Raw genomic sequence first — 26,952 nt, 5'->3', positions numbered from 1 at the left:
CATTACGGGGCTTTTTGCCCAAGTTGTAGTTTGAGACGACAGCTTTGCTGCTATGCTACCAGGCCAAAGGTACAGTATTCAGGAACATCTTGGTTAGCCCTGCGATCCCAAACACAGTTACACATGAAGGAAAACGATGAAAAATTGTTGACCTTTATTTCTGGCGATGAAAAGTACATTTGTAAAAAAAAATAAAGCCACAGCAAAATTTTATTTGAGGTAAAAATAATTTGGTATAATAATAACTGGTTTGCTGGAACATCAACAAGTGGCGAGCTTGCTCTAACGTATCGTTGAGTTTGCCTTGCTTAAATTAGAATTTTTTAGGCACCGTAACATGTATACTACGTTGGGCACTACCGGGCCAAAGTTCAGGGTTTAAGAACATGTCTACCTAAAGTTTGTTTAGCAATCAAAAAAGAAATTGCAGTGGTAATGTGAAACCATACAGTGTGCATGTTGCGGGTTTTAACGGAAATGTCGTATGGCAGTCGCCGCTCCACAGCTGAAACATAATTGCTTGACAACTGCGCTGAGGTTTGTGATCAAGGATACAAGGGATCATGTGTGTGTTAAAAAACGAACAAACAAACATTTATTGCATTTGTGAGCAACAATTGCAGCAGGACAGATAGCCGAGGTATCCTTCAATGAGAACATGCTAGACGGGTGATTCCAACTTACTGCTGCAACGAGCAGACTTTTTCAAGCATACACAAGAGCAGCAGCAGTGATGGGAGCTTCCAGGCATGCTGCTCATTATGGTTTGAATGTTATGGGGAAACATGGCATTAGAGTTTGCATCTGCAGCCAGTATATAGTGGTACACTGTCTTTCTGGTTTCAAAACGACCTTTGTGTAGAATTACGTTTCTTGAAGCTTGTTGCACGGAAACGATTAGCCTCACCTATTGATTAGAACGTAAAGAATAATAAGTGGTGCCCAAATCTGCGTCACAGCGATGGTTGGCTCTGAGTAACAGATCTTAAAGGCTATGCTTTTTCTAACTGCATGCACCGGAAGCAGAAACGCATCACAGGCGCCACGTTTTGGGAATCGCCTGTTGTTTGTGGTGAGTGCGCCAACCCAGAGATTGTCTACGTTTGGCGGCACACATATTATTGGAAAAAGCCGAGAATTCTTTGCTGGGAATTGCACGACAATATGCACTATTTGTGAACACTTCACCACTCTTGAGAAATGTGTAGCTACAGCAAGCAACACGATTCAACCTCAAAGAAAAGCTTCAATCAAGCTGTGCCAAATTGTAGGATTTCTGGAGAAACTTGAACAACTGTGGCACTGGGCTATCAATTGTAATACTGCTGGTGGTAAACAAAAGAGCAAGGGTTGGTGTGGAAATTGAGTCTACTGCGTGGCAAGAATCAAGCCAATTCCGTGTAAAGTTAATAGAATAGTAGGTTGTTCTCGGGGGTGGCAAGTTTACCCAGTGGAATAAGCTTGGCTTGGAGGCCACCAGCTTTCTGTGGGGCTGCTTCTAACATCCATCCATCCATCTGTGAGAAGTGCCTTGCCTTTTCTTTCAACTTGATGGCTCAAAGTGCAAGCCTAATGTGACGCTTCACCATGTGCGGGGATAATGAGGGCTCGCTTCAGCATTTTCACATGCTGTCCTCATAAAATGGTAACATATCTAAAGATTCCTATGACCCTCACCGCAATGCAAAGCACTGCTTTACAATGTGGGTAAAATATTGCATGTGATTTGCTTATCAACCTTGTCTTTAATCTTTTGAAGCAGGTTATACATGCGGTTATGGACCGGTGCATTCAGATACCATTTCTAAGCGCTACAGTCAGTGTCAACCTGAGGTCTTGTGCTGAGTTAAAAACCCTGCTGAGTTAAAAACACTGCTGTCCAGCTCGAGGATATGTTATGGAAATGCACCAGCCATTCATGTTCAATCGTTGATGTGATGTTGCCATGGAGGTCAAGTTCTTTTGTTATCAGTGTCTACCAGCACCAGTTACGTTTTGGAGTGTGGAAAGGCACAGAGGGCAGTTGCAGTACAGTTCTGTGGGTGGAGTTTGTACCGAATTCTTAGGTTGTCACTGAGTACAGTTGGCATATGCTGAATTGCTGAGCTGGGGCATGGCTGTTTGCATGACAAGCAGTGCTGTTGCACGCTCAAGAGCTGGCTCCAAAACTGTGAACCAGAAGGCATCAGGTTTTGTCTGTGACCAGCTGTGCCAGGAAGTCCGTGCACCACTCGGTGTTCTGAAGTGAGCGACGGGCTTCCGCGTATGGCTCGTGCAGCAGTGCCCGCACACTCTGCACCTCGGAACGAAGCAGGGTAGCCAGCCGTGTTTGCACAGCCGGCGAACACACTCGCGTCATGCTCTCCTTGGCGCCCGGCAACTGCCGCCACAGCCACTGCTCAAACAGTGACAGCTGATCCTCGTCTCTGAAGAAGAAGAAGGAAGGCAGTAAAGTCAATGAGACTCGCCAATCGGTCACGCAACGCGTAGGGAAGGGGGATTATTAGAATGAAAATAAGAAACTTGATGAGGAATAACACACTGCACACAGGAGGTAGCACAGCACCCAACAAAGAATCAGTGAGGTCAGTCTTGAGCTACAATAGCACACAGTTCTATGCTCTGTCTCACAATTCCTTGGCAGTGAAGCGGAAGTTACAGCTTGAGTCGTCGTCCTATTGAGAGGGCTATCGCATTGCGTCCCTTCGCTGTGAAGCATCCTCCGCTTTCGAAAACACACAGCATGGCACGAAACTTCTCTGCTGACAGCAAACTTAACTGTCGTCTCAACCGATTCAATGGTAGTAAGGCGGAAAGGTAAGTTCGTGTCCACTGAATAACTGTTTGGCAAATATCTGAGCTGTCATTTACATTAGTACTGTGTGAACCTAAAGCACACCAGCCGAATATCCAAGCACATTTCTCTGTTTATCCTAGTAAACACTTCGGAATGTTCCTTTGCGACTTTTGTACAATGCTACTACAAAACACAATGTTACTACTACAAAAGTTACTACAGTAGAATCTCTGTAAATGGAAATAGCTTAAACGGAACAACAGCCTTATGGTTGGCTGGTATATTTAGGCAATTAAAGAAAAAAAGTTTGAGAACGAAACCGCATCTTTTCTAAACCTGGGTAAACGGAACTGAAGATGTTACCAAATGAGAAACTGAGTGGCCAATCCCAGCAGCATCGTGACAAGCGTCACTGTTTGTGCCTTTCCTTTTCGAGCTTTCTCTCCAGCTCTCCACATTCTCGCCAAGGTGGCTTTTGCTGGTGTTTGTTGGTGCCGTGGTTAGTGTAACTCTACCGTGGTCGGGACTGGCTGTGGTTTCTTTGTGTTGGCAATGCTGGTGAGCTCAGAGTTCGCTTAGAGCTTCCAATGGCGGCCAAGTAACGCCCACACAATGCACTCACGATGGAGACGAACATCAAAGTTGCCGATGACTTTGAGAGTGGTTGCTGCACTAAAATGGCAATTAAAAAACAGCTAAATGACTTTACCTATTTGTATATTGTCTTGCCAGCTCTAGTCGGTGGCTGCGCGAACGTAGAAACTGTGCAAATAAAATCATTGCAGTCACATCTGGTATACTTGTTATCTGATGTTGGCATTAAAGTATCTGCCCCTTTCAAAAAAGCATCTTGTGCACCCTTGAGCTCAATCTCTTGGTAAATGGAACTCCCAATAAACAGATCTTATTTTCCTATTTCCTTGAGCTTCTAGTTAACGAGAGTCCACTGTATAGGTACCAGAAGTACGCAGTATGGCACACTGAAATTTGTGGTGAGGGCAGCCTCGTTAAGTTGCGGAGACTAAAGTGACACGCGGGCTATGAAATTTGTCGTAGTGGAGAGCTTCGGTATCATTTTGACGATTTTGGGCTCATAAGTGTACATCTGTGCAGACCACTTGCACCTACCATCTAAAGTGCAGACCGCCTTGTGTGACCGTTCCGAGTTGATGCTGAATTTCTTCGATTGGTAATTTGGGCCACCTTGATTCTGCATATGCCATCACTCACTGACTGAAAGCAATGCCTTGGGTCGTCCTGGACATTCTTGGAAGATTAATCAGGGACTTGTTCTATAGATGAAAGGCCAGGACTTGTAACAGTGTCCAGAGGAAATCGCTGTTCACATTTTGTCGGGGAACCTGCTGTTCTATCTTCCAAAACAAGAGTGTTTTTGCATTCTCCTTCCACGGGAATGCAGTTGAGAATCAAGCCTACAACCTTGTGCTCGGCGATAGGATCTACCGTAGCCACTGAGCGAATGTAGTAGGCGAGGCCAGTCTCCTGAAGACCAGAGTTTGTTACTCCTGCTCACCTATTTAGAGCAAGTATGCCTAATCTTGACCTGTTGCTAGCTGTCCATGCAGCCCACACTGGGTAGCCAATTTGATGATGGGGCAGCTGACGACAAAGCCACGGCGAGTGAATACTGGTGGCAAGCATGCGATAAAAACATGCCGAGTGTTATCGCAGTTATTCTTTTATTCTTTCTGCCAGTTACTGCAGTTCCCGGCTAAAGATGGCGGCCCCCTACAGTCATTGTAAATTCTGGTCTATAGTGCAATAAGAAAAACACCTCAAACGTATACTGGTGGCTTTTTTTCATTGATGTGAAAGGCGCCTACGATAATGTAACGCACAAAGCCATTCTTGATGCCCTAGAAAATAATGGAATTGGTGGACAAATGTTTCAGTGGATTCGGAGCTATCTATTCAGGAGATCCTTTTTTGTTAAAAGTGTGGATGGCCCAAACGCTGACCACTACAACTGCAGGGCGGAGTTATCAGTCCTACTTTGATCAACCTTACAATCATTGGACTTGCCGAGGTTGTGCCACATACAGTGTCAACCCTTCTGTATATGGTGATGACATATGCATCTTGACCTTGGCAGTTACACATTCCCAGGTGTGTGCACAAATACAAAAAGCAGTGACCAGGCAATTGTCATAACTGCATGCTCAAGGCCTGAGCATTTCAATGGAAAAGTGCACCTCCGTCGCTTTTACCCAAAAGCCCATGATCTGGTACCCCATTTTTACTGACCACCAAACCATTTCATATGCAAAATCTTACCGATTCCTAGGTTTATTATTGACAGGGACCTTTCATGGAGCCCCCACATCTCATACGTGAAGAAGAGGCTTACCTCTATCGCCCATATACTAAGGGTTCTTGCTGGTAAAATGCGGGGCACCTCCGTGGCATCTATGTTTCAACTATACAGGACTTGCTTTCTGGGATACTTGCGATATAGCACACTATTGCTGTTTAATGCTAACAAAACTAACACCCGTGTCCTACAGAGCACTCAAGGCCATAGCCTTCGAACACGTCTGGGGCTACCTCGATGTGCTTAACTGTAGCAATGAGGGACCACCCAATAACAACTTGTATAGCTGTCGACGTACTCCGGGCACATGTTCGCCATATATCCAGCGTTTCTGACCACCATCTCGCCCGCAACAAGAATGCCATCTCCTCTGTGGTGCCTGAAAAAGCCTCCTGTGCACCTTCCTGTTCCAGGAATGGCAAAGAAGGCTAGCCTGACCTCCGGGGCTTTAAGACGATCACATTGGAACTTTTGCATAGTTCGCACACTAATGGAATCCATGTTTACACAGATGGTTCAGTCTTCGAAAGTTTGGTGGGTGCCATTGTCATACCATCTCGATCGGTCGTCGTCAAGTTTAAGACTTAGCACGTCATGACATCTACAGGTGCCGAACTCGCTGCTCTTTGTGCTGCTGCGGAATTTATTGCTGTGGAATACATTGATAGAAAAAAAAAAAAAAACACCACTTGCATATGGGCAATACTTTATGACTCGAAAGCGACCCTCCAAAGTGTGCGAAGTTTACGACTAACTGGTGTCCCAAATTCATCAAATTTGCCATCGTGTTACTGAACGAGGACATGATAAGATCTTTCAGTGGCTGCCAGGATATTGTGGCATCGTTGGTAGTCACCTCGCCGATGATGCTGCTCGACTTGCTCAGGCGGAAGCACCCACACTCCTTGTACATTTGTCAAGATTAGACACTGCAAGAGATCTTCGCAATCTCGCTTGTACCATCACATTGAGTCACCAGTGTACTTACTCCCTAGAGCTCCATTCATTAATTATACACCCTCAACCAAACACTAAAACTGAAATTACCAACAAGCATTTCACGACATGACACAATACTGGTGTGTTGGCTGTGGGTAGGAGTAGCCTTCACCAACTCCTACAACTATTGCACTAGAATGACCAACTCACCTATGTGTGCTAAGTGCAAGTGTGAAGAGGCCCATCAATCATCTGCTGCACCACTGCGTTCGCTTCGATAAATGCCCAATGCCCGACTCCCCAGTGTGTCTTGAATAGACAGGGCGACAGGCTAGTTACAGAAGCAAAGGTGTTGGGAACCTAGCCTCACAGCTCATCAGCCCAGAAAGCCATTCGAGCTCTTCTACAGTTCCTCAAGGTGACAAACTTGAGTGCCAGGCATTAGATATGCTTCACCTGGCTTGGTGTATGCGATCAAGACTCATGTCTTTCTCTTTCTTTTCCTCCCCCACCTCCCTCCCCATGTGTAGGGTAGCAAATTGGGCAAAGTCTAGGTAACCTCCCTGCCTTTCCTCCCTCCCTTCTCTCTCTCTGGTTTATACCTCAGTTACATGCTCACTTTCAATGAATGCTGACACCAAAGGCCATTGAAATGCAGGTGCATAATTGTTTTTGATGCAAAAGCATCAAATGGCCCATTGAGCAAAAAAAGCCAGCGTCTGTAGCAGCAGAATGGCACTAAAATTCCCATTGATTGCGGTGCAACATCATAAGCGCGCTGCCACACCACATAACCAGCGTGCCTCGGCAGAGCAGAAACGGCAATGCGGGGCTTAACAGTTTGTTGTCGGTGAGGCAGCCTCGTGACGCGCATGTGCGGGTGTGGCCGTCTCACTCTTAGAAGCTGGCGTGCATTCCATATTATTCTCTCTCACCCCCACTGGGCTTAGCTGCTGCGCATGCATGCTGGCCTTGGTGGCCCCTGCTGCTTCCTCAGTTTCTCGTCATGCAGAACGTCGCTGGCATGTGGCACTGGCACTGCAGGCTTGCTGGCTTGGGCAGCACGTACCGCTCTGGTACGTTACTCGCAGCACAAAATTCGAACAACCGCTCAGCGGCGTTGAAATGGACATTAATGCTTTTGCATTCACAACTCGTAAGAAGTGCTTAAGTGTATGTGGATTTGTTTCTATGTGAGCCTACGGAAAGCAGCCAACAGGGCTTGCGGATTTATGGTCACTGAAAGTTAGCAGGTGACTGCAGGACTACATGCCGTGCGGCAAGAACGAATTAGGAACATACTGTGCACGAAGGCAGAGCACTCCTTTGGGTAGCAGCTCCACATTTGCCTGAAAGAGGGGTGAGGCTCCATCGCAGCAGATGTAGAAAGCGCTGTACAGACGCGTCAGGCCATCCAGGGAAGACAGCCTCCAGAATACTGTGGTTGAGGTGGAGAAATGGCGGCTGGGCTGCCCTGCGGTTAGCGACCAGAGGGCGAGCCGTGGTGGTACTCTGCTCTGCTTGGACCAGGGTAACTGCTGCACGTCTATTTCACACTGGTGCCTCAGCATGGTGCCTCCCAGGACGCAGACTGTGATGGGGCCAGCAGCACCACTAGGAAGGCAGCAGCTGGCGCCAACCACCAGCGCGTCCTCCTCAAGCGACGTCCTGACGCCGAACGTGACTCCTGGGCTCACTACGAGCACAGCAGGTGGCTGATGCTCCCTGAAAAAGCGGCACGGGAGGTTGCACATGTATGACTGATTTGTTGAAGCGGGTTCCCTGTCTGTTGGTATGGCAGAAGAGTCCAGGAGAAGTCTGCTGCAGAGTTCCCTCTTGCACTGAAGAAAGCACCTTCGCCGAAATGTTACAGATAGAGTGATAAGTGAACATTTGTTTAAAGCCTATTTACAAAGTTTAGCATAACAGTAAAGATGGCTGCTAGCCTAGAGTAAAAATCCTGCATTGTGGTTTTTCTCACATTGATTAGCATCGTGGTCGCTGCACTCACAACCACGTTACACTAGCCCCGTTACACTGACTATGATGCATGCTGCCTTCTGTCACTAGCTTTTTGTATCGTCAAACTTTCTGGTGGTCAAGCTTGGCACATTTAGTTTATGGTACACTGAACTGGTGACTTTCAAGCACTCCAGAATGCTCTCGCAGTGCAGTTTACATTTGACTGGTCAAAATCGAGTGTTTGGAACACATTCGACTGGTTCGTTCCAAGAATCGTATTCTCCAATGATCACTTTCGGCGACACTATTGCCTCAGCCTTCAGGCAAGCGTCGATTGGCCGGTTGAGCAAAACCGGATCAGCAGATTGGCTGGTTGAGCACTAGGTCACGCGAATGCGATAGTACTGCCGAAAGTTATCGTTACAGAATACGTCCCCCAGCTCAGAGTGCTTGGAAGCACTCTCTCAGTGAAGTATGGGAAATAAAAAAAGATAAAGTTTTGAGGCTGCTATGCACCAACATTTGGGTACACCAGCATACTACTTGACTATCAAAACAGCTGATACACGATTCCCATAGCCGAAATTTTAGATACAGCAATCCTGCACTCAAGTACGCTGCGGCAACCAGTACGAGCTGCGACTGACAGAGGGAGAGCACCTCTTTTTTGTCCTGAGTTTACTATTGGGATATGAGAGTGCTATAGCGAAAGGGACACTAAAGGAAAATATTAAGTCGAGCTAGATCAAAACATTAAGCTTCTACAATAACAAATTTGTCAATCATAACGATAACAGAGCTTTTCTATGTGAGAAAATGATGAAAATGGAAAGTCAGAGTGGCCCCGGCTGTTGTGGAGCACGGAATCTTTCTCGCTTGATGCATGGTGCGACATCAGGGCCCTGGGTGGTGCCAGCCATCCTCTAGGTGGGGAGACGGAACCAAAGCGGGAGGTTCAAGGAATGCCGCCGACACAAATAGAGGGGAGGAGAAGTGGCTGATTCGCAGATAGCGGCAGAAGTGGTGACGTGAAGATTATGTCATGGGCTCAGTTATGGAACGGGCGATTCAAATTAAGGAGCAGCAGTAGGACGTTTGGTGGCAGTTTTCTACACAACAAAGTCATATACTGGCACTCATAAAATTATGATAGACTTCTAGGCACAATTAAGCTACTGAAACGACTCAACTTAACTTTTTCATTTAGTGTCCCTCGAAGGTCGATAGACTAATTTCAAACACACTGGGCAGACGGGTGTTTTTTTTCATTCTGGCCCCGACTGAATGTGGCTGCTGCTGCTGCTTGAGTCTGAGCTTGTGCTCAGCAGTAAAAAGCTTCTGAAGACATGCATGTAGGAGACCGTAGCCACTTTGAGTGCATCTAGGCAGATGGCGAGAATGCCATACCATAACCACCTAGTGACTGTTTGGCACAAAATCATTCTTCTCCATGCCCTTTAGGTGTTCCGAAAAAAGTTTTAGCCAAGACTTACATGCCAGGTAGTCGGCTGAAGCGGAATCCCAGCAACAGACGACGACCCCAGACATGAGTCCAGGAATCCAGCAGTGTGGCTTCTTCCGACACTTGTGCTGCTTGTTCCACTTCTTCCGCTGGCTGCTGCTCCAATGGAAGCACTGGGAGAAGTGCCGTGTTTCTGACAGGGCTGCTGTCAGCGGCCAATGACGGCCGAGTGGTCTCGTGCAAAAGCAGCTCTGCTTGCTCCCGTGCTCTTCTGAGCTTTTCAAGTGCTGCCTGGCTCGCCTGTGCGTTGAGAGTGAAATGAAACCACACTGCAGCGGGGTCACTACAGATGGCATGCACTTTAGCTGAGAACAAAACAGTCGAGTAATGGTCACAAGCGTGGTATTAAACTGGACTCGCTGCCAGGGTGTCGGAACGAAGTGTTTTTCGTTGTGATTTTAGTTTCATTCCACTGAAAAAAGTTTCGTTCTGGCAAACACACACACACAGAAAAGAGAAATTATTTGTAACAGTTCATAAAGGTTTTGGCTAGCATGCAAAAATTTTCAAAGCAAAGTAACGACCAAACATACTTTCTACTTTACTCAAAAAGTCAATTATGAATTCTGAGATCACGCTCAGAGCCTTGAGTCAAGGCCCTGAGCATGATTTCAGAAGCAGCACGTCATTGAGTGTACTTGACAAAATGCAAGACCGCTGTTCCGACAAAACGAACTGAAACGAAGATAAATGAACAATAAAGCTTCAGTAACAAAACATTGTACCCGTAGAAAACAAAACAATAAGCTCTTCAGTGTGAAAACCCTGGGTTTTGCTACAATGCCGACAGAACTGAGCGGCAGGCTTAGATTAGTGGAGTGCTCGACTGGCTATCGCTTGCACCACCCCTGTCTGAGATGCGTGCTACTGCGGAGCCCCAAGATATGCGCTAATGCTGATTCTGCCTGCCTGATGTCGGTGGTTTCATATTGCTGACTTTCCCGTTGAAACGAAAACCGATAAAAATATTTCAGTTTCACTCCAAAACAAAATAACAAATAATGTTTCGGTTACATTCTCGTCCTGGCCAAAATTATCATTTTTTCTTGTTTTTGTTTCGTTACGACGCACTGCCAATTGCAACACGCTACCTGTGGACAAAATGTGAGTGGAAATCAGCTCAACCAGTGTTTTAGCCGCAACAGCCATGTGTGCTTGGTACTCCAATCAAATGTTGGCCAGCATATCTGAGGCACCTGTTTATATCCCTATTTATAATACGTCTATCCCACCGTAGGCTTCCATCTGCCAGCCACCATCTTGGCTTCTGTATTAACCAGGTGTTTTTCCTTATGTAGAACACTTGTAGAAGAAGGTGTTATATGTAGGCCCCTCCCGGTTTTGTAGATAGGCTACATGACGGCATTTTTCCCTTGATAAGGTATCAAAACTGTCTACTTTTGTGAGCTTCTCGTGATGCATTCACTCGCATATCAAATGTAAATGTTTGCATGGAGGCTGTTTTGTACCTGCACTATTTGAATCTAGGTCTAAAATTTCATTGCAGTACCATTTTAAGTGGCAAAAATTGTGGCACAATCTATCGAAGATGATCATCAAAGTCAGTGATAGCTTTCCCGTGTAACCTGCTCCATATTCCGATGACAGCTGTGGCTCATGAAACCTTATGCACATGTCACACAAAGTAGCAATCTCACTGCTGACCACAATGCCGGATGCTACTACAACACAGCACATCTTGTAATTGCTGCACCCTAGCTGAAGCTCTGGAGCAGCCCCCACAATCCTTGGTATACTGGTTGAAACTTTTTTGCAATAGCTATCTATCAAGCAGCCGTGTTTAACGCTAAGGTGTCTACTGCAAATGGGGTGTCATCACTTTTAAGGGAACACCAAAGAAACACTGAATTTGTTTAGATTGATTAGGTATTCTTGAAGTGCCCTGCTTTTGTTGATTTTGCGGTAATGGTATGATTATTAGAACAGAAAATGACGGTCAAAGCTGCATTTCTGATTTTTGTGTTTAAACCTTTGGCATCACAGAGTGCGAAGTCTTTTTTCGCATTTTGGCCATTGTGGTTCAGTACAAGTTCTTCGAACTTCCTAAGTTCAGTCCTTGGCTGCCATAGAATACAATGCAGTCCATGGTCACCGATAAAAATTTAACTAGGCCCAAGCAGACAGCGTCAAAATCCATTACTTCACAGGGAGCTGGTGCTGGAATTCCAAGGTGGCCTCGCCACCTGTCTTTCTTTCTCGCATTTTTTTTCGGTGAACGAAATGCCTTTATGGTGTAATAGTGGCTTTGCTCGCATTGGTGGAAGGGTAATTTACTGACACAGTTGAAATCATCTTTTCGTTTTATTAACCCTTTAATATATTTAGGGCTGCATTCACCTTGTCTCACCTCGGTGGGCCCATTCTGGGAGATTGGCCGAAATTGGCACATACCAGTATCAGGTACACAGTGCGGAAGTTGTCTATTCGGGCCCATACCGAGTGGCCCGTGTCGTCTGCTCGACAAGGCAGCAGCCAGCACATATGTACCTAGTGGCTAAAGCTTGTAGACAACTAGGGTCACTGCATGTGTGCCACTGTTCATTATGTGAGATTGTCCTACCATCCAAAGTGGCTGAAGTAGCTAAAAAAAAGGCTACTGCTTTCAAATAAAATAGACCCAAGTGCTCCAGTCATTGTACGGCCGCAAAGGCCACTCACGCCTGAGTAGTGCTGCAATAGGTCGACTAGGACCTGAGAGGCCTGGCCACTGGCAGCGGTGGCTCCCTCCTCTCTTTCGTCTTGCACTGCAAATTGACTTGGCTGCAGGCAGCGGATGCGGCTACTTGCTGGCTCCCATGCCACAACCTGCTCGCTGCCTAGGCCCAACAGGTCCCCGCAGGAAATCTCGGGGCCAGGTTCGATGCAGTCACCCAACTGAAATCAAGACATGCAGCCTCGTTCACAAAGAGGCTGTAGGATGGACCAGCCTAATCGCATGATCAACGGCGTAAGTTTAAAACTATAACTATACTAGAGCAAAATTCGGCACCAGTGTCTATATGTGAGCTTTAAGAGCAGCACTTATTTTATCATGAGAATGATGGTTACATGGATCTGTATCAACCAAAACCTTTGGCTCCAGACAACTTTCTAGATTTAAAAAAATTCTACCTTGTGTGTCATTGCAAATTGAATGCATGGCAATGATCAGGATCATTTACTCTGGCTCATACCATAATGTTTCTTAAATACAAGAATAAATACCTGCTTAAAATAGAAAAGATAATAGGCCACAATGAGTTCTACTGCCCAAATGACACCTAACTCTAGTGGCATGTATACTCAAAAGCGGTGACACTTGTTTATCCACTGAAGATTACAACACTGAGTAAGCTGTTGACATTAGACACTCAACTGCTTTAAAGAAACTGTGTTGCTAGCACACAACACAGCTAAGTAACGAGGAACAGTACAAGAAGCTACAGCATGCTTCATTGATAAAGCCAGGCCAAATGTTACAAAAATTCGTGTATTACCATGGTGGTTAATGAAACTCCAGGTCAACAATGACAGACGACAAAAATGAAATTGCAGTGCTGACTAGCTGAGCCAACTAACACTGCTATATAATCAAGCAGTGGGGGAGGCAACGAAACGGCTTGACTGAGGCAGCTTTTTGGCACTAAAGACATTCTGAGAAATGGAAGCAGACACAAATGTAAGCACGCCAGCAAACCTTTGGCACAGCAATGATTCTACAGAAATATTTTTTTCTGCTTCTTAGAACTATGCCTTCTGTGCTACTAGAGCACTGTCACAGGGCTCTGAAAAATACACAATAATTGAATATGATTCGTTTAGTTCTCAACCTACCTGCACCTAACTTGCAGGTGCACTTCGATAGCAGCTGATTCAGTCAATCTTTCGCCAGGAATGCTTGACGAGCAAAAAGAGGCAGCGATGGAACCAAAGCTGCCACCGAAATGATGCCATCCATCGAATCTGCACTGAGAGGGTTTCTGGCCTTTAACTAAGGCACACTGGCATGTACAAGGGATCCCACCATCCAGCAGCAGCAGACTGTTGCTTACTACCTCCCTGAGTCTTCCAGCCAAGTACTGTAGGCACAAGGTCATAATTCAGTTGATGTGCACTAGGTTATTAAGCGTATTTGTCTTTGGTGAATAAAGCAGTGCGTGACCTGTCACCATAGCGATCGCTGCAGACTGTTGGGAAATTAAAAGTGCTGAGACATGCGGACGAATTCGTTTCAAAAATTCTGTGGTCCCCACGCACTGTGGGAATCGGTGTAAGCGAAGCTTTCCATGCTTTAAACTTATCCTGCTTGTTCTCAACTGCTGCACTGTTTAGTAGTAGCACTTCCTAAAGCCCGTCAATACATGTTTTCGCTGACCAACAAAAGTGGTGGTGACTTGTGGATGGAGGGGCTTTAGTGTTTCATTGTCTTGCCTTTTCCCTCTTCCGCCATGTATGTGAGTGAAGAGTGTCAAAGCTCTTGTTCCCTCGTTTTGCGACTATTGGTTATACCCACCTGCTCTCTTTATGTCCTCTCTACCATTCTATCTAGCTCCCTTCTGGACTATTGTGCATTTAGTACAAAGCGAAGCGCTGCAGTTTCTGCAATGCTTTTCCATCAGGTCACGGATAATTACAGCTGTCTAGAGGGTATCGTGGCGATGCCCAGGGAGCTCCATAGGGCATTCTGGTGGCGTAATAGAAAGGTCCAAACGAATTTCTTGTGTCATCTTTGCTCTCTGCTGTGCTCCTGGCATGTGTATACACGCTCTGAACCACCTCGCGATGTGGCGTGCGAGACAGCAGCAGTGAAAATGTTGAAGGAAGAGTCAAAGAAAGCTTTGCTTAAAAAACAAAGAAAGTGGGGGAAACCCATCTTGCAATTACTGTCGACAGTAATGCACTTAGCATTGAATCAATATAGTGACACAATGTATTTCCACCGTTGAAACAAGTTATGTATGGGCATGTACTGCAGCGGCACTCCTCTTTTGCGCTTCCCTAAGAACACATGGCGTCATCTAGCGCCGCCGTCGCGAAGCTTGGCTTTCAAGATGCGTGGTGCACCGGTGCATGTGAACGCTGAGAATTGTTACCTCGCCTGCTGCACACTCAGTGGCACACACTCAGTGACCCAATTTGGCGAGAGGCTCATTGAAGAGTGGCTCATACCCAGTGCTTTTGTGGCACAGCTCGCTAAATCGTTGGCACGAAAGGCGTTCATTTATAAGCTGGACACACCCGGTGCATTTGTGGTGCAGCCTGCTAATGCGCTGCTGTACTTGAGGAACCCTTGTGATGTGGGTTAGATTCCGCCCAGCACTGGATAAGTTAAAAAAATAATGAAGACGGCTGTGATGGAACCAAAGCTGCCACCATTCATTCAACCTGCCAGGAGTGCTCTTGACATAGATAATGGTTCTCACCCGACTAGTTTACCTTTTCCAAAGTACACTGGCACTCAAGGCACATACATTTATGCACTTCTATGTAGCCGACTGCTCGATTTTTCTGTTGCTGACTTCACTGTTGAATGCTGCTTTCTCAGTGCATGCTCATGCAGAATAAGAGGCAAGAAGAAGCAGTCTGGGTCAGAGGGACACTAAAGTGAAACCAGTTTAGACCGATAAAATTTTTTTTCAAGAACTCTGTTGTCGTTAGTTTTGTCACAATAGGTTGATTATTAGAAAGAAAACTGAAGGTCGGGGTTACATTTTTTTTTTATTTCGCTCTGGACCCTCACCGCATGTATGTCAGTGTATGTCATGGATTTCAAACCATTTTTTTTTCTTCTGTATTTGGGGCCGACTTGGCTCAGTAACAGTTCCTGAAACTTGTCATATTCATTTTTTGACTATGTAATGTAGTCAATCTTTATCGATGAAGAATAAACTAGGCCCTACCAGATGCCATTGTGATCTATGACATCACGGTGAGCTGGCGCAGAAACTTCAAGTGGCCGTCACCACCCGCCTGTTGTTCTTGCATCTTTTCTTGCTTACCAGGTGTCTTCGTTCTAATGGTAAGAGTGTTTCATTTCTTTTTTGGTATTGTAGATGGGTAATTTAATAATGCAGAAGAAATAATTTTTCTCTTTAGTATCGCTTTATTGCACGCTCATTTCCCAGTTTGTTCACTTCAGTTCTTTCCCCAAGGTCGGCTCCTTCCTGTTGCAGACTTCTTCACATTTCTTGCCCCTTGCTCCGCTTGTCTATTCAGGAGCGCACCCTTTTTGTGGCATTAACCAAGAATAGGCACACTTTCCCAGTGGCCCAAGTCATCATGCAATAGTGGTTAGTAGCAGCACACCAAAGTGGGGTTAGCATCCCAAGAATGCTAATCGCACAAAGATAAGTTTGGCTGCATTAGTACACTATACCTTTCTTACAACACCAAAGAACCTCCTCTCACGGTGAGGGAAGTCTCAAAAGCTAGAGAAGATGCAAAAAATGGAGAGACTGGTGGCAATACCACATTAAAGTTTCTGAACCAGCTTGCTGTGATGTCGCCCATTTTTACAGCGCCTGCTATTTAGCTTAGCAAGATTACTAAGCCTAATTAACTTAGAAAGTTCTGGGAACTTGTACTGCACCACAATGGCCCAAATACGAAAAAATACTTTGAAATTTGTGATGTCTCAATAGCGTACCAATGATGGGGTTATGGCTTAAAATTAAAGAAAAAAAAATATATATATATGTAAGAAAAAGAACTTGGGCCTCTGTTAGCTCTTACCACAAAATCAAAGCTATACATATAGTTTTAAAAGAGCACTTTATCAGTCTAAACTAATTTACTGATTCTCTTTAGTGTACATTTAAGATCTGGACAAGTGGAGCTTATGAGTATGACCATGTTACCAGGCTGCCTAGATGTTTACTATTTCGCGCAGCATGCGTGTCTCACCTGGAACCGCCCACTCGCATCCTGGGAAATCACTGCTCCACCACCGGAGTAGAACCAGATGAGCATGTAGTCCAGGCTGCTGCAAAAGAAGCTCCCTTGCAGCCGTGCAACATCCACAGAAGGCAGCTGGCACCGGTAACGGGGACAGCCGGATTCAATCACCAGCACTGAACCAGACGCAGTGCACGCAACGGTCACATTATCACGAAACACTGTCTTGAGCTGGTCCCAGGACGTGACTGGTGTATCAGTGTGTCCTGAAGGTAGTGTGACAAGGCAAGCGGTCAGCTGGGAGCTTTCGTACAAAGAGCCCAGGAACAAGTTTGTCCCCAGTTGGGTTGTCCGAGTGCCAGAAGCCGCAACAAAGCATGTGCCTTCCCTTAGTGCCAGGACACAGAGAAGAATCCATTGGGGTTCACAGGCCTCTCCAGCGATCGCTACCTGGCAGCTGGTACCAGACAAGATGGCTTGGACAGACTTTTGTTCTTCCAAGGCTACCGTGACAGAAAGGCCATCCGCTGCAAATGTGCAAACTGAATTGTAGTTCACCATCATTAGAATAGTAAAATATTGTCCAGTATTATCTAATCCAGGTGCCCTTTCTCGTTTCAGGATGAAAAAGCAACCTTCCCCAGCCCCTGCTCCAAAAAAACTAAAATAAAAAAGAGAGTATAACAATCGGATGATGTGCTTTGCTCTTAATGCAGACTGGGGTTGCCTGAGGTGATGTTGCAGCAAAGTTTATTTTAAAAGTGTGGAATAATGAGCAGGCCTGGCTGAACTTCGTTATATTTTGTTGCAGAGTGTTGATGGCAATAGAAGCAGAAACTCGTGTTGCAACATGGACTCCATATTGATTTTCCTGCTCCATACTGTTGTCCAGCTGTTCAAAACAATATCTCTAAAACTTGTATCTGTCCTGTAACTGCAATAATGCATGAGCTACTTCATCTGACAGGCTGGATGCATTCCAGCCTGTCTGTGCCATCCCGGATGCGTGAAATGTTTCACATGCTTCTTTCGCGCAGGCCTCCGAAACTGGTTCATCAGTTTTACACAAGTACTGACGTGCCCTGCCCACATTTGGTGCGACAGCATCTGTTCTATAATGTGAACAGATGCCATTCAACCTAAATTTGGAATTGCAAATTGAGTGTATAGTTAAAATCAAGCACTCTCCTACCATGGCAATGAAGATGACACAATGGTTTTCAAGAGTAAGCCCATGTGAATCTCCTGGTGTGGTTGGAAACAAACATAGAAAAGGAAGTCAGCATATTTTCACAGGCCACATTTTCACGTCAACTGGCACGAACCAACGAAACAAGATGTTCGCTGCGTTAAATCATGATAGAAAAAAGATTTGCAGTTTCCAGCATAGCACGTATAATATACTCACTCATGAATTCAAGGTTGCTGTCAAAAAAAGAAAAAGTGCCATGGAGGAACCTTTAGGACATTTCTTAAGCACTGGGGGGGGGGGGGAGGGGGGGGCATTCACACGGATTGCAAAGAATACAGAAAATCTTTATAAGTTTCTCACGGCATCCAGCTGCCGGCAACAATATATATTCCTGTGTTAAAATTGTGGTATTCACATAGCAGCAGGCGTCTGTGAACGAGTTCTTGCTCTAACGCCGTGCTCTGATAACCAGAGTTGACTTGTACTTTTATCAACCCTGTAAATCTCCTAACTGAAAAATATAAAGCGGAAAGTTGCCGTGATTTATTGATTGCACTAAGTAAATAGTAACGTTTTCTGCATTTGCGCGAACTTCACCCAGCAATTTAATGTAGCGATATCGCTTCACAACGGCTTTCACATATATGCGCCGGTTCTCGCGACCCCTGACTCACTTAGCGGCAGAGGCTCGAGCAGCACGCGGCCAGGCGTTAGCTGGACCAACGTCGGACCGTCGAGCACGGTGCATTGCGAGGCGTCGGCTGCCACCCCTGCAGTAGTGGCTGCAGTAGTGAACGTGCCGCTCTCCTCGTCCCAAGTGTACACTGCGCTCCCGGCACGGAGCACGAGCGTCTCGAGCCCACTCGACCAGCAAGACACGCTTGTCAGCTCGCAATCGCGCCTGCGGCCGGGCGCAGTCACGACGAGCTCTCCCGTACTCGGCACGGCCTCGCAGGCATCGCCTTGGCCCCGAGCTAGGAAGGAGCGCACCAGGCAGCGGCCTTCGTCGGACGTCCGGGCGGCCCACAGTTGGCCGCCGAACACGGCCGTTGACCAGCCGCCGGACATCGGTTGGTCGCAGCTGATCGTGTTGGCGCGATGAAGCTGCGCCGCGGATTGAAGATCTGGTTAGCCGGGGCTGCGGTAATTCAGCGCAATTCAGACGCTCAGCACACACGCTCGCTTCGTCTACGCGCTTTCGCTTAGCATTTTTGTACTCGGCGCCATAGCAGTTGCATGGTTGCATTTCACGGATGCGAAACTGCGGCCTTCTAAGCGGGGGAGATTTTGCAAAGTCTTGATTTTATTCTGATTTATAACAAAAGTAAAATATAAATGTCGAAGTTACTTGACACCTGCATTTTTATTAGAAAATAATATTAGAACAATGATTAAAGATAGCAAACATTTTTGTTGTTGCAAGTCAGCACAAGCCGGAACCGTAGCCGAAAGCCACTAAGTTTGTAATTCTAAATAAAAATTATCACTTAGGAGGCCGCCTGTGAGCGCGTGAGTGCCCTTTTATTCATTTGTGTATGTATCTAGATTGTGTGAACACAAATTCACTAAGCTTTCTCACTCGTTGGCTTGGGTAAAAGTGCCCGTGCAGTTTGTATTGCTTCCGATAGTGTCTCTGGCCCGATGTCACTTACCCCTTCCGGTGCTTCATCGAGCCAAGTGTCCGTTGGCTGTGTTTTAAATGTCTTTCGACGTCTTCAACAGGTCTTCGATAACGAAGAGGGTGCTGGGCGCATCTTGAGTCTTGAGGCATGTACACAAGCAGTACGCCAGGGACACCGCAGCAAGGTGAGCCGTCGTTTTGTCATCCGTGTCTAGCTAGAGCACTGCAGACCGCGTCCATCGAACTTACGTACCATAACCTGAGCATCATAAAAGCAGATCAGCATTATGGCGGTATTTCTATGCACGTGAATGGTATCGCCAGCTTTTTTGGCTCGTAATATTGGTAGCGTAGTGTAAGGACTCGAACTGGTACTGTTGACAGCGTTGCACTCCCAAGTGGACATGAGTTGGTCATGGTTGCAGCCAACTATAATCACATTTCATTGTGCACTACGCATGACCGCTCCCGTGCACCATGACAACGCAAGCTGTGCTCTCGTTGCCCTTGTAGTTCTGAGCGTGGTTACGCTCGACTGACGATGGATGAATAAAATGAAAACATGCAGTTGTGTAGGATGCCGACGAAAAGGCAAATGCCTGACAGAGTGCCAATCCCGTGTTAGATTGCACTATTCCCGGGACCGACCCACTTTTTCCAATATTTTCCTCCTAGCAGCTTACGCTACGTAGAAACTGTGCCACTTTGCACAGACTTCATAATTGCCCAAGGTTGAGATGCTTTGTCGTTTCGTCAGAGTACAAATACCATTCTCTCATGACATATACCACATGACATAGCTATATGTATGCACAGTTATAAAATACGTAGTTGCTGATAACGTCACAATCCATTTTTCTCTTGCTTATGCTCATTTGATACGTAAGTAGAACACAACAACCGCTATGCTGTAAGGCCACGTCGAACGGCTGGCGTAGAAATCATGCCATTGCTGGCGTACAATCGTCTTCAACAGGGTTGTTATCGTGTTGTTGTTCTACACAAGTGCGCTCGTGACCCACACACACATGCAACTACACCAAATGCTTCACACCTAAGACCTACACAATTCTTTCCTACTTTGGCACTACGTTCATTGTGGGCATTCAAAAAAAGAAATTCAGCATGGTAACATTGACAGTGTGAATCTGGAACAAAGAAAACAAACAGGCTGGAAGACAAATAGCTTATGCAGCATTTCAAGGAAGCTAGGACGTATATAACCAAATCAATATGGTTACATGAGCACCAGAAATGCCTTCACGACCGATCACTATTGAATTGCCAAAAGGTGCACAAATACATGTTTCTTAAGGACGTGGAGAGATATTCGCCTCAATAATGACAATGGGAAGGGTGTTTGTCAAGAAAATTCAGAATTACTTGGTGACCGCGGCGACGATATTGACCAGCACAGCTAGAGTTTCACGCATTGAATTGTAGCCAATGCTTACGTGATATATAAATAGTAGTAGCATAAGGACACCTTTATTTAACTATTTGCGTTGTTGTCTATGCTCGTTGCCCGATTGTGTGCCCTGCCCTCTTCCCCTTAAACCAAGAGTTGTCAATTATGTCAGCCAAAGCTACAAGTGCATAGTAGAACCTTGCCAATGACAGGCCTGAAGTGAACATCTTAGCACCAGTTCTCCTAGTGTTCCATGAGTGTTCTATTTGGCATCGAAGTTCAACTGTTAGCACACAATCACCTTAGATAAATTATATTCACTTCGATGCCAGTGTGTTGTTGGCTCAAAGGCAGATGTTTTGACATTACGGCCGAGTAGCTCAAAGTTGTAGCCCCGTTACATGGCTTTAGTCATGCTAATTGGTGAGCAAGGAAAAAAAGAAAGTGAATTTTCACTGATATCATCTCAAAGAATGATAAAGGATGTTAGCTTATCTGTGTTCGTGTAGAGGCCAGCCGTTTCTGTCCTAGCGGGAGCACTGCTCTGCACCTCAGCAATGCAAACCACTTCCACAATCACCAACATGATGGGGTTTGATAAGAGGGGCGAAGTAGTTAAGAAGTTTGCTGGTTGTAGTCAACCACGTTTTAACCAAGCGATGAGGCATCAGTAAACACAGAAGGTGCCAGTTTCTTTCTTTTTTTTTTTGTCATTGAATTTCTAGTTGACTTTGCTTGCAACTTAAAAGTTGGTATGATGAGGAGTAGTAGAACAAGGAACGTCACTTCAAGCCAATGTTTCGACCAGTGGACTTGTCTTCATCAGAGACCTGACCTAACCGAGGTTGCATTCCGAAGTGAGCAGCTATTCCACTGTTGATACAAGCTCATTATCTTGAAAAAGCATGTCTGACATTGTGTTTGCGTCTTGGGATTTCGTAATGGAGACTTGTACGGACAATGGTGGTGGTTTTTATTGTGCTTGTCCATACTCTGCATGTTCAGGTTGTACTGCACACCATGTGTTGGCTTAGACATGGCGTACACATGTTTGTATATATTATTTCTGCACTTGTTTAGTGTATTCATCGTAGTAATTGCCTAAGTGTGCACGTGATCACATATGTTGCGTGTTCTAGACCTAAGCACCTGGGCTGCAATGCCATGCAGAGCTAATTTGATTGTATGATTTTGCCATTTGCCTGCTCTTGGCGTGCTGTTGTGTGTGTGTGTTTGGATTAGGACAGACTTAGGGGGGTCCCCACTATATTTTGTTTTCAGTGAAAATTTTCTATGGAGTCCTGAAAACCCAAATTCAACTTATTGTGTGGCTCAGAAGAGGCAGAAAAGACGCAATCTGAGTCACGTTTCTTTCCTACCAAAAAAAAAAAAAACCCCAGCTTAGAAAGCAATGTAATTGTAATTTAGATTTGATTATTATAGCTACACAGATCGGGGTGACCAGGCAGGGTTTAAACATGTGCTAAAATTTTCCCACCTTAAATAACATAAATGCAACACGTTCTTGCAGTGACAGATTTATCAGTCCTGGATGGGCATTCCAAAAAATTTACTCAAAATTGGCAATGATTGTTCTTTCTAAAACGATGTTAAAATGGGCCAATTTGTGCTACTTTTCCAGTTTTAGTGTTCGAAATTTTATTACAAAATTTGTACTTAATGTAGCTGCATATTTTTGTCTTAATTTGCGAGAAACCCTTTGGCAATTTGTCAGAAAAGTTTTCAGCTTCGCTGCTTTAGCTAAAATAGCCCCACAAAGCCATTGCTTTCGCGGTCAGTGAGAGAGGCTTGCTCAGAAAGCAGTTTGGGAGCTCTTCAAAAAAAATACTGTGCACAACACAAATCCAAATTTTGTTGGGCCAGTATTTCTAACAATGTATAATTGGCAAAAAGCTTTGGCGGTGTACAATGTTTTAGTTTTTTGAGCAATGTATCTACAAAGTTGTAAAACCTGAAAAAAGAAACCTTGTAAAAGTCATGAAAATGCTTTTCAGCACTTCTAGTGAAATAAAATTTTTGTAAAGGAAATCCACGAGGCACCTTGCAAAACAAAGGTTCATCCCTTTCTACAAAGACATTTGCCCACCTCAAATAAAATTTTCATTGGAAACAAAAAATAGTCGGGACTCCCCTAAGTCTGACCTTATCTGAACACACCCTTAAGTGTGAATTCATTAGTGCAGCAGTCATCTTTGTGTGTTCGTTGGTTGCGTAAAAATTTGGTAGTCTTTCAAACTAGTGTACTAGCCATGTCAGCACCATCCAACAGCATCAAAATGTTGGACCGAAGTATCACTGCCACATAACAGAACTGTCAGGAACCTCCAGTGCAGATGACACTGGAGGACTATGTTCATCTTTGTAAATTCCAAGATGTAATTTCTTTATTTAAATGTAAGTGCCACCGAACCTTGTGTCTTACTTGTAACGAAAAAAAAAAAAAAATTGAACATAGTTTGATGCACATGATGGTAACTGTGTATCACCTGTTACCCTTTGGCAGCAAAGTGAATCAGTGTGTTTGCAATGATTGTGCTTGCAAACATTGGCACGATGCCCTCATTGTTCATCATGTTGATGTCACTTAACGGTATGTGCCTCAATGTGCTATAGCTGGTGCTGGTTATGTCTGTAGACCTGGCCTTGAGCCTAGCAGGTTTTGTATGAAATGTTTTAACTTGACACTTCTGGCTTTTGTCACCTGCTATTAAGCTGAATGGCCACAACTTCAGCTTTCGCAGGCCACAACTTTCTCAGGAGATGTTTTGACCTCACTGTCTGCTGGAAACTTTGTCTCAATGGGTGTATTGTTGTTTCATAGATTGTTAGGTTATCTGGCGCCTTATGAAAGTTAACGGGGCACAACGTTTTTAGAGAAAGCATTCAGTGTAGCGTAACTACCACACAGGCGCAGGAAGAACAGGACACACACGCAGTCCCCTGTGTCTGTCCTGTCCTTCCCCTGTGTGCTAGTTATACTACATTGAATGTTTTTTTGATGACATACAAACAAGCCAAAATCTACAACTATGGAACACTCATAAAGGGCTTAGTCCTTGCCAGTTCGCATTTCTTATGAAACATTGCAGTGGGCAAATGAAACCAGTGACGTAGGTCCTTGAGTAGTAGTAGCAAAGCAACAGAACGATCGCATGTTCTGTCACTAGAATGTTATGTACACTTGGAGAGCCCTCATGGGGGTGAGGGGTGATTGTACCAGCGGCAAAAAAATCCTAGCATTTTCAGCATGTCGACTGAAGGAAATATGTTTGACATCTGCGGCCGTCAGCATCTTCACTTGTGTAATTCTGTGCAACACGGATATGTTCCTTGCTGTTGCTGCCAGCGACCCTTCTCTGCCATGGAATCTGAAGCCTAGCAATCCATATTTCATTAATCCCAGGCAATAAACTGCCAAACTCGTCGGCTCAACCAGTTGAACAAGATACTATAAAACACAAGGATATGAAATGTGGAAGTCACATGACTCATTTGTGCATTTGCAAGATTCTGCGAACCATGACATTTCAACACTGCAACCATCCAGCCACCGATATTATCCTTGTGAATGTCGTACAATAGGGTTGCGGTTGCACCAAAGGCATTAAAACTCCTGGAGCATATGGCTACAAGAAGTCTCAGCTGTCTGCGCGCGATCGTCATCTTTGTGCGATGCTCGCTTTCAGTAGTTTTGGATGTGCTAAAATAATCACCATGTTTTCAAAGACCCCATTCAAATGTGAAACATGCTTCTCAGTTTTAAAGTAAAGCTCAATGTAACCTGTTTATGACACTAGTTGAGGTTAGCTGACTCCTCATTGAAATGCTGATGGCAGTACAGTGCTTCAAGCAGTAGAGCAATGTGTAGTGCTGATGGAAAATTGAATGAAATGGCAGATGTCTGCGCATAATTTTTTGAATCTTGAAGGGAAACTTTGGTGAGTAAGTGAATTTTAGGTAAAAGCAGTGCTTTCTTTATTTGTTTCGATGATTCATAAACATTTCTAGCTGTTGTGTTTTTTCGCTGCGGTCTCCTAAAATTTCAACAAGGCTTCGTTGCATGCTGCAAATTCAATGCAGCTGTGTGTATTATAATTATGCATCACCAAGTACACGTTATTGAAACTCAAACCATAACCATGCATTATGAGCTGAGCTGCAAGGTTAGTTTACTTGATTGGATTTACCTAAACTTATTGAAATGTCCAGAGTAGCCATGCTAATATGCAGCCATCCAATGAGACCTACCTGGCTGTCACCAGTGCCTATAGTCTGCGCTGAATGCCTGAGAGCATTGTCCCAAAAGTCCTGAAACTTTTGATGGTGCATGGAAAGATACGCTGCAGCCACCACAGTGATGCTGTGTCTCATAATCATCACCGCAGTACGACGTGACTGAGATAGAGTGAGAGCAAAAGAGAACTTTGATCTTTGGGATGAGTGGACACTTTTTTCTTCAGCTGCACCACTTTCTGCTGCCAAGTGAAATAAATGCCACCAGCTCTGCTTTGTGTTGCATTAGCCTCACAAATTTGCCAAATTATTTTCCAAGGTTGCTCCATGCCTGACAGGAGCATCATGCAACAGCCGCCTTTGTAAACCTGCAGAAATTTGTAGGGAGCAGAGCTTCATGGTGGGAATTAGTGAAGACATGGGCCAAATAGACACATTGCTTCTCTTTTGGGCATGGCCATGGTGTTGCCAGAGGTAGTACACAGAAGGCAGGGGACATTTAGGTGTGCTGGTGAGCATTTTTGTGAGGTATTGAGCTGGGCCAGATGAGGCATTTGGGCTGTTCAGGCTTAACGGTGACAGTGGGGGCCGCCTTCCGCTATGTCTTGGTAAATGGGCCCCTCCAAATTTGCCCCGACAGTGGAGCTTTTGGCCAAGCCTCTGCTCCTTAATCCTATGCTGGCATCGATAATTGGCTATCTCTTGCCAGCTGACAAACAGCACATTGTGTTTTTGGTTCTGCATTGTCTGTCTTAAGAACTGTACCATAAAAGCAGGTGATGACATTCACCCAAAGTATGTTCCTCTGTCTTCTTGCTATTGGCATCCTTTCAGTACAGTCAATCGTGTCCTATAACTTGCGTTTTGAGCTCTTCTGTGAAAGCCGTTGTTAAACAGCAAGGTAGTTGCCCTGTGAGGTTCAGAGAAACTTGTGGGTTTGGACTGGGGTAACGTAATGCTATGCCAATATGATTTTATTCCACATCTGCCACTAGCCCTTTGTAATAGGTCAAGATGGCTTTCTGAGCGATTGTAACATATTGCGGAGGACTAAAGGTGTGTTTGGAATAAAACCAGGTTGCAATAGTTTGACATTATCCTGGCCCTAATCTGCACGTAGTGGTTAATTGAAGAGAGCTCTGGCTGTGCATGGTGCGCAGGCCCGTCAGTCCATTGGCAGCAATGAACAGCACCGTGAGCGTGCAGCACATTCTGGGCGAGGCGCGTCGCCTGGTGGGTCGTCTTCGCGAGCAGGACGGCAACGCCGACCGCCTGCTGGTTCAGGCCCAGGCCCTGAACCAGGGCGTGGAGGCCATGCGCCAGTACCATGAGGAACTGTCCCAGCTCAGCTGCGTGGCGACCACACCACGGCCACGCGCCGCGCTCGTCCTCTCCATTCAGCAGGAGAACCGGCACATGCGCGAGCTGCAGCAGGAGAATCGCGAGCTTGTGGCCGCCCTCAAGGAGCATCAGTCGGCCCTCGAGCTGATCATGGCCAAGTACCGAGAACAGGCAAGCATTGCACCACTTAGGCAGTAGGGTCTCCCCAAGTATTGCAGATTGTCAGGCTCAAATTGTAGCTTCAGTTGCGAACTATCAGTGAAGCTCTCACTTTCACCTGACTAATATGCCTGTTGGCCGATTTGCTTTAAGAGAACAAATAAACTAACTTTGTTGCTGTGGTTACCATGACAACCACAAGCTACAGCTGTTCTTGCGTGCCAGAGACGCAGTACTCTGTCGTATAGGCTCGGCAATAGGGATATTTGAAACCTAATGCCAATGAGCCAAAAGCACAGTCTTTGTCCGAAGATTCTGCTATAGAGTTATATGAAACTAGGGCTTTGATCAAACATCAAGTAACATGAGGTGGTGCAGCTGGATAACGGCATAAAAACTGCAGATGAATGGGGAGCTCATCACATAGATGCTGGCACCATCTAGTGGCTCAAAAGACAGCTAAATAACTGAATCACTGCTGTTCTATTACCATGGTTGCCTTGACTCGCTCATAGATTCGTATTAGGCCAA

The 26,952-nt window shown here is 45.4% G+C and overlaps 2 protein-coding genes and 1 long non-coding RNA gene across 7 annotated transcripts in view; 2 read left to right on the top strand and 1 right to left on the bottom strand.

Annotated features, from left to right (window-relative positions):
* Positions 1 to 137: 137 nt before the first annotated feature.
* On the bottom strand, positions 138 to 18,706 carry LOC139049563 (uncharacterized). The gene is made up of 6 exons (XM_070525102.1): positions 18,313 to 18,706; positions 16,456 to 16,973; positions 12,232 to 12,447; positions 9,524 to 9,792; positions 7,371 to 7,793; positions 138 to 2,426 (listed from the first exon to the last, which is right to left on the bottom strand). Exons 1-6 carry the CDS (start codon positions 18,704 to 18,706, stop codon positions 2,186 to 2,188), a joined length of 2,061 nt encoding a protein of 686 aa, XP_070381203.1. The 3' UTR covers positions 138 to 2,185.
* On the top strand, positions 12,418 to 13,720 carry LOC139049566 (uncharacterized). The gene is made up of 2 exons (XR_011508405.1): positions 12,418 to 12,520; positions 13,445 to 13,720. It is a non-coding gene; the product is annotated as an uncharacterized lncRNA (long non-coding RNA).
* Positions 18,570 to 26,952, top strand: part of Nup35 (Nucleoporin 35kDa) — a 29,387-nt gene continuing 21,004 nt past the window's right edge. The window contains exons 1-2 of one of the 5 annotated variants that reach the window (XM_070525106.1): positions 18,570 to 18,708; positions 19,361 to 19,444. In XM_070525106.1, coding sequence (XP_070381207.1) covers positions 19,408 to 19,444 — 37 coding nt within the window. In that variant the 5' untranslated portion in view covers positions 18,570 to 18,708; positions 19,361 to 19,407. Of the gene's footprint in view, positions 18,782 to 19,016; positions 19,172 to 19,360; positions 19,445 to 26,952 lie in introns of those variants that run through there. The other 4 variants (XM_070525108.1, XM_070525104.1, XM_070525103.1 and 1 more) reach the window with 4 other exon arrangements.

Source organism: Dermacentor albipictus, chromosome 9, assembly GCF_038994185.2.
Source record: "Dermacentor albipictus isolate Rhodes 1998 colony chromosome 9, USDA_Dalb.pri_finalv2, whole genome shotgun sequence".
Classification (NCBI taxonomy): domain Eukaryota; kingdom Metazoa; phylum Arthropoda; class Arachnida; order Ixodida; family Ixodidae; genus Dermacentor; species Dermacentor albipictus.
This window is presented reverse-complemented; position numbering and strand designations above follow the sequence as displayed.

What these genes read in the sequence shown, in the direction of transcription:
- LOC139049563 (XM_070525102.1), bottom strand. Translation starts at nt 18,706, where the DNA reads ATGTCCGGCGGCTGGTCAACGGCCGTGTTCGGCGGCCAACTGTGGGCC. An exon ending in ATGCGAGTGGGCGGTTCCAG is followed by an intron (nt 12,448 to 16,455) that starts GTGAGACACGCA and finishes TCTTGATTTCAG; the next exon opens with TTGGGTGACTGCATCGAACC. An exon ending in TATTGCAGCACTACTCAGGC is followed by an intron (nt 9,793 to 12,231) that starts GTGAGTGGCCTT and finishes CTCAACGCACAG; the next exon opens with GCGAGCCAGGCAGCACTTGA.